Source organism: Mus pahari, chromosome 22 (assembly GCF_900095145.1).
Source record: "Mus pahari chromosome 22, PAHARI_EIJ_v1.1, whole genome shotgun sequence".
Lineage (NCBI taxonomy): Eukaryota > Metazoa > Chordata > Mammalia > Rodentia > Muridae > Mus > Mus pahari.
Window position 1 is genome coordinate 47676200 of NC_034611.1, and position 7516 is coordinate 47683715.

Below are 7516 nucleotides of genomic sequence, written 5' to 3' on the forward strand. Positions count from 1 at the left end.
CCCATCAAAATGGAAGGCAGACTGAGGCACCCATACCACACAGAGAGCTTTTCCTACTTTGTCGCATGGGGCACTGAAAACAAAAACAAACTGCAGGAGGTTCTTTGCTTTATAGGTATACAGTATATTTGAAGAATCTCATGGCATACTTGCTTAGGAGTAGAAATGACGGGTGACAGCCTTTGTTGGGGCGGATGCAGAGCTTTGGGAGCCTGTGAACTCTGTCTGCTTGACGTGCTTATTCTCTGTGTAAACCAGGACCTTCTGAGAGGAGAGCTGACATTGGTTTCCTAGCTGGTTGACACTAATCGTAGACAGTTTTGAAGCAGTTGTGGGAGTAGCCATGGGGCCCAGGGTTGGTTGGGCAGAAGGGGTGTTGCTGGAGCTGTAAAGGCACTGTAGGCGTCCAGGAAAGTCAAATGTTCCTCTTAGCATGGAGAGGCTTGGCTTTGAGATCTTTCGCATGTTTCTCCACGTTGGGTCCCTCTGCTCGGACTTCGGCAGAACTCTTCTCGGGCTCTCCAGCCTTGGGTTTGGCCCCTGTCTCGGACTTAGAGAAGACAATGGGTTCCTCCGGTCTGTCACATTTCACTTCAGGGTTAACCCAGTGAGAAAAGAACGTCATCTTGTTTCCCAGTTCAGCTTCTGAGGGTGCAGCTGGAAAGGTGGAACTCTAGTGAGTACAGTTTCCCCATCAGACCCTGCAACTCCCAGCCCTCCCAAGTTTCACCCTCTGATGTATGGCCTGGAAGAAGTCCCACCTTGAAATTTTCTGTTTAAAAAAAAAAAGAAGCCCCCTTTGAATATTGGCCCAGCAGTTGATGGCCTAATAAGTTGGCATTGTAAGGCCTGGCCTTGTAAGGGCTGGGCACTCCAGCCTGGGCATTCTCAGAATCCTTTGGGTAAGATCATTTGGTTTAATCTAATGGTTGTGTAGATAATTGTATTTGGTTATTTGTCCCCAAGGAATCCTGAAGGATGCTCTGGGAACCGGTGAAGAAAGTGGTGAGTGTCATTGAGAAACTGAAGGCCACGCACACACGGAGACAGAGACGGTAGCTCTACTGAGGGAGGTCTCACCAGTCCCTACTCCCTGAAGGCAACTCATCTGCGTAAAAAAATTCTACCCGAGGAAGAGCCTAAAGAGCAATGGGAGGGTCAAGCGGCCCTGGGTTCTGCATAGAAATCTTCTGCTGGCCCATGAACTTCAGCAAAGTGTGTATCTGTGCTCTCTGATTCTAGGCTAGTTTGCATTCCACTAGGTCCTCTGTCTTCCCTGCTTAGGTAAGGAATGGGCTTCACCCTGGTCTAAGGGGCCTGGGGGTTCTTGGGTTGGATTATTCACATTGACCCCCAGGTATGCACAAGAATCTGGGCCTCTCTGCTGTGTCTAGACTGGGCTGGGAGATGTCAGGAGCCCTATGGGAGAACCTTAGGACCCTGTGCTCAGTCAAGGATGCCCTTGCCTCTACTCTGCTATCTTTAGTGCTGCTGAGAACTCCTCTTTCGAGATCACTCTAGATCTAAGGGACACGGGGGTCCTGGTTGGGATAAGGGTCCTGGGACAATGCTTTCTTTTGCTTGTTTACCAAACATCTACTGTGTGGAGGATGTCTTTGACCAAAAAAAAAAAAATTCCCTGTGGGAATGAGGTTTCTCCAAATGTATTTCCAGGAATTTCTTTTAGTTTAGGAAAGATAAGTGCTTTGAGTGATTGTGGTATGTCAGGAACATCCTCAGCCTGGAGTACAGTCTCTGCTGTACTGAAGGTATGCTGGCATGTGGAACACATGGCTGGGCCTTAATATGCCACTATTAAGGCTGAATCAGAGCCAGGCAGTGGTAGCACACACCTTTAATCCCAGCACTTGGGAGGCAGAGACAGGTGGATTTCTGAGTTCGAGGCCAGCCTGGTCTACAAAGTGAGTTCCAGGACAGCCAGGGCTACACGGAGAAACCCTGTCTCGAAAAACCAAAAAAAAAAAAAAAAGACTGACTCAGAGACTCCAAAGGACTCAGGCCCCAACTCTGCATTGTGTATTGGCTAGAATGGCCAGTGTAATAGCCCAGAGAGACCCACAAAACAGCAGGCAACCCTGGTAGGCACTCTTGTTTCCAGTTTCTCAATGGCTCCCTGAGACACGACTTAGGCAACTTAGAGTCATTGCTACCAACACCTGGCAACTCTGTTGCTGCTGGTTGGTCAAGGCAGCCTCCAGCAAGTCTGATCTAAGCAGAAGGCTGATTACTACCTGTGTCTCAGACTCGTTTTTCCAGGGAAGACCAGAACCAAGTTGCTGTCAAGAGTTCCTGGAACACTGTCAACAGTGATTTTCTGTCTCAGAAATCACAGACCGAGGCAGGGATGGTGCCCCAGCAGATCTCCCTGCATGTATCTACCAGTCTCTCAGTATTTTTGTCTAATCAATCAACTATGGACTTGCCACAATAGATCAGTATAGGTCATCATCCTTTCAAGAACTACCAGGGCTCAGGCTGAGAAAAACTCACCAAAGATTAGGGACCACTGCTCATCAGGGGACAGGAGCAGCTGGATCCTTAGGGGACATTTCTAGCAACACTAAATCAACCTGCCATCAACCTGCCATTTCGGTTGCTTTTGGAGGTAGAACCCACACACTGCGGGACAAGGCTGCTGCCCTCCTGAGGTCTGAAATGGCTTCTAATCGGAAGATCCCTGGATCTGGTGAGGCAGGCTAGAACACATCTCAGTGTTACAGTGTGGTTCTCTGCATCTGCAGGGCTCTCCGGATGAGTGGCAAATCCCACCGAGGCTACTGTTACTGTAGTCACAGGCACCAAGACCTCACACTCGGCCTTAACTGGGACATTAACCTGGGTTTGTCCATGGAAACGCCCAAGTTTGAGAATATGGGGAAGAAGCTAAGTGGGGTGTAGGAAATTGTAGGCAATGCAGAGATAAAAGAATAACTGACTAAGAAAGTCCCATACTCTCCCCCTGCCCCCTTGTGGAAAGACCTCTAAAGGCAGACTCAAAATCCAGTGTGCAAAAGATAAACTACAGAAAGAAAACTAGAGATGGGACATTGGTGTTTCAATGTCTCGCACACACACACACACACACACACACACACACACTCCTTTAAGACATTATATAAAGGCCACTAAAATGAAAGCTAAACGTTGGAGAGAGTAGAACCTAAGCCATGGGATGGGTCTGTGGTCTACTCTGGAGTGGCCTTCTGTGAATGTTAGTCACGGGGATGACAGCCCATCCTTTCAATGGTTGGTGGTTGTTAAGTTTCTGGGCTTTGAAAATATTGTAAATGGTGAAGCACTGCACTATGAGATGCCCCAGGAGCTCCTCCTCCACAGCTCAAGGGAAAGTTCCCACTGAACACACATGCATTTACAGCCTTCTGTACTCACGGTCACCTAGGGGCCTTTTGGACATAGGAATAGCAGGAACTGAGAATATGAGGATATAGGGTATTGGTGTAAGTTCCGGAAGCTCTGGGTGCTGGGAATAGGAAGGAGTCCAGCCCTTAAATGCTGCTGACCTTGGCTCTTCGAGACAAGTTTCTTGGTTTTCTTCCTCCTCTTCTGTTGGTTTGCAGGCACCCTATGCTCATCCATACTTGAAGATGACAGACCGCTTACATCCTGGAATGCATTTGACCCTTGAGGTTCCTGCTGTTGCTGAGTAACAGGATGGTAACACTGGAGGACAGTGTTGCTGGTGGACAGAGGAGCCGACAGAGTCAATTTCTGATCTGTTGATTGTGGCTGTGTGAGCCTGGGTGGCAATAAAATGTCTCTGGAGTGTTGGGAACTGAGCTCTGAGCTCTGGTCAACCAACACTTTGGATGGAGACAATGCCTCCAGGCAAGAAAAGCTACACGATCGCCTCAGTAGACTGGAAGAGCTCTTTTTGTTCTCAACCCCCAGCAACTGCTGAATTTCCAGAGCCATGGCATTGCAGATTGGGCAAGAGGGATCTGAGCACAGGAGTCGTCGCACACTTCCTTCTTGAGGGAGCCAGCCCTGACTAGGAAGGGAAATGGCAACCATTAATGACTGTGTGAGGACCGCTTTCCTGCCCTCGCCCTACAAGTCCTGGCCTCTACCTTCTGAAGTCTGCTACTCTGTTTTTCTTGAGTGGGTTGGACTGAGAGTCTGGGGAGCGGTCTCGGACAAGCTATCAGGGGAGGGTACAGCCCTCGTAGAGAACTGGGAACTTCGGTCAGTTTTCTGCCAGCCTTCATGAGAAGCTGAACCAGAAGAAAAGGAAGCAGGGCAGATGGGCGTCAGGTGTTGAGCTGATGGGGAGCCACCAAGGTCGCCACCACAGTAGGCCTGAATCAGTTTTATGTGGGAGCTAAGAAACCCGGTGCCTGGTAAACGGTGTATCCGAACTGTGAGAAATGAGGTCCTCATTTCTAAGAACTGTGGGTGTCCCCGCTGCTGTCCCCGACATCTCTCATGAGTCATTTCTACTCTATAAAAATCCTGTGTGTGTGTGTATATATATATGATAGCTCACTGAGAGTATCCCGAGAACTGGCCTGTGGAAGAGAGACGAGATCATGGAATTCAGCCAGACCCAGAGGTTCTATCCTTGAAAGGATGAAGTTGGAAAGGATACGATATGAATGGCTTCCTTATGCCAAACCTATTCTCTTGACTGAACCACCTGACTCAGCACAAGCAATGCCATCACCAATTAACTCTGAATTGCAGCCCTACTGGGTAAAATGGAGGCCTCTTCCCTGATGAGACTTACAAGGCCTGTCTGCTCTGGCGAGCTTCACAGCTCGGACTGACACACTCCACAGTGTCTCTAGTCAGCAGCCCCACCCTCCTCCCTCGCCGAAGGCCAGGCTAAGTGATCAGCACATCCAAGCTAGGGGCTGGGAGTCTACAGAGAGCAAGAGGTCACCTTTTCATGATAGAGAGCAGCTTCTGCAGTTTCTCAGCTTCTTCCTTGGATGTCCTCTTCTTAACTAAAGAAGGACGACACCGCGTTAGGCCGAAGGGAAGGCTGAGGGGGCAACCTCTGCGAAGCTGAAGGCCTTTGAAGGACACGTGACTTGGCAAACCCCCAGAGCGCATGCTCCGAGTACAACTTAAACTCATTGCTTGCTGTCCTATATCTAATTCCACGTGATCTTCAGTGCCCTGACAGTGCCCATCTTGTGGGAAAGGCGGAGGTGAATTGAGGTCAGATAGATGATGGGATAGTCCGGGCCTCTTCCCCACCCATGTAAGTCTTCATTAGTTCTCACTGTTTATTTTACAGTCTCGAGGGCTTGGAAACGCCTGGCTTCTGGGGCCAGTCATCACGGAGGGTGATCTGTGGAACCCTCACACACGGGGGTAGGGAGGCAAAAGAATTGGGATTTACCTCTTATCGTTCTATCGCTAGGCTTTTGCTTGATTCTTCGGAAACACTTGAAAGACAAAAAGCATTACAATATGAAGCGGAGACGTCATTTTTTTTTTCCCGCGTCTAAAGTGATACAAAATCCTGAAGTCTTCCCCCCCCCCCCAGTCACAGTCTGTAATCCAGCTCATGGTCCCTGCATCTCTCCCTCATTTCATGACCCCAGCTCATGTTCTCCTCTTATTTCTGACTCGCTTAGAGGCTCTTCCACACCTTATACCCTCCATGGACAAGTTCTGTGATGGACTGGGGGGGGGGGGGGGGGGGGGGGGGGGGGGGACAGGATGAAACGTGAAACAAATCAATCGATGAGCAATACTAGTAACCAAAGGACTTCAGTTATCAAAGGACAGACATGTCCACCAACCAACNGAAGATATCTTTTGTGTTTTGTTTTGTTTTTGTTTTTTGGGGGCGGGGAGGTTCAAGACAGGGTTTCTCTGTGTAGCCCTGGCTGTCCTGGAACTCATTTTGTAGACCAGGCTGGCCTCGAACTCAGAAATCCACCTGCCTCTGCCTCCAAGTGTGGGGATTAAAGTCGTGCGCCACCATCACCCGGCTGACAGAAGATATCTTAATAAAGACATCCCACTTAAGGCTGAGTGCTCCCGAGTCTCCCTCTTCCTCCACATTGTCCAGTTGTGGATCTCCTTGTTAACCACCATCTACTTCAAGAACCGTCTCTGATGAGGACTGAGTAGCACCATGAATTTATGGGTAACAATATGTGGGCAGAGAGGATCTGGAAGAAGCTGGGGAAGGGGGAAGTATGACCAAAATATTGTCTGTGAAAAAAGTATAAAATAAACATAAATTCATGAGGACCAATTGTTCTGTTTTGCCATGAAATAGAAGCCGGATAACAGCCTGGAGTGGGGCATAGGAAGAACCAACTCCATCTTAACCCAGGAAGTGTGCACATTAATTCGGTTTCCTGCCTGAGCCCATCAGTTCCCTCATTCAGGTCCCCCCTGTAATCTCCTAGCTCCGTGGCTCTCTGCCTAGCCCCCACTGGGCCGAGAGGATGCCTGTTGGAAGACCTCCTTGATCTTTGGGGTGCTTCAGGAAAACACCTGGGAGTTTGTTAGTTCAGTGAGCCTGGGCCTTGTGTTTCTCTGCTTTGAGGATCAACTAAGGGCTGGTCTTCCTTCCTTTAGGCACAGAATTATCCTGGAGGGGAGGGATGACACACACACCCCGCCTGGGGTTTCTGTATCCTGCTAGCAGCAAACACATTGTGCTAACCAGCAGGGTCCTATGAGAGGAAGCAACTCCCATTACCACTTCCTCTTGACTTGATGGGATGGTGACAGATCCAGAGTTTCCTTATGAGCCAGAGGCATCCTCCCTCACATCCCAAACCGATCCACCCCACCCCCTACCCCTGCCTCGTACCACATCACAAGGAAGCCCCGAGCTTCCTGCCCTTGCTTCGGCTCTCCTCTGAGGCAGGCTAGCAAGATACCGCAGACATGCTGCCTTCCGAGGAATACTGGCTGGCCAACAGGAATCCATCCCACGTAATGAAAACTGCCCTTTTCCTTTTTCTTCCTCCTTCTCAATTTTTAAGTCCCGGCTCACGTCCACATCCTTGCCGATCCCGTGCTAGTGGACGCCGGTGCCGGTCTCTCTGTCTCAGTCCCAGCCCTTCCTCCAACCCCATGGTTTCAGAGCTCCCTCTGAGATCTCTCTTGCTGCTCCCAGTTTCAAGAGTACCTGCGTCACACCCGTAATCCGCGGTTCCATCCTTTCTACCCATCCAGGGTCTCATTATCTCCACCTCCTTAAAGACAGAAACTTGCCATGGTAACCTCCAGAAACCATCACTTCTGACTTCAATTCCAGCTGCAGTTCTCCGACTGCCCGTTTCCCCTTCAAGCCAAAGCTCTTTCCTTCTTACTTCCTCCTTCCCTTGGTCTTTGCCCACACTCACTTGTGTATGGAGGAAGCTTTTCTTTCCTGACGCCCCCTGCCCCAGCCAAATGCAGTTTCAGCTGCTCAGGGTGATGTTTTTCTCTCTGCTAGGAGCTCCCACTTCTCAACCCTGTCAGTTTATCTCTCTCGACTATTTTTGCCATCAGCTGCCAGTAA

At 49.7% G+C, this 7516-nt stretch overlaps 1 protein-coding gene across 1 annotated transcript; it reads right to left on the reverse strand.

The window, feature by feature from the left end:
• Positions 1-415: 415 nt before the first annotated feature.
• LOC110338732 (protein FAM205C-like) lies at positions 416-7171 on the reverse strand. Its single transcript, XM_021222135.1, has 5 exons — positions 7142-7171; positions 5387-5432; positions 4922-4985; positions 3543-4030; positions 416-657 (listed from the first exon to the last, which is right to left on the reverse strand). The coding sequence occupies exons 1-5, from the start codon at positions 7169-7171 to the stop codon at positions 416-418; spliced, it is 870 nt and encodes a 289-aa protein (XP_021077794.1).
• Between the last annotated feature and the right edge of the window lie 345 nt (positions 7172-7516).

Excerpts from the sequence above, each read along its gene's own strand:
- LOC110338732 (XM_021222135.1), bottom strand. The coding sequence starts at position 7,171 with ATGGAACCGCGGATTACGGGTGTGACGCAG. Across the intron at positions 5,433-7,141 it reads GGATTACGGGTGTGACGCAG|TGTTTCCGAAGAATCAAGCA; the intron begins GTACTCTTGAAA and ends TTGTCTTTCAAG. Across the intron at positions 4,031-4,921 it reads CTGCTCTCTATCATGAAAAG|TCAGGGCTGGCTCCCTCAAG; the intron begins GTGACCTCTTGC and ends TTCCCTTCCTAG.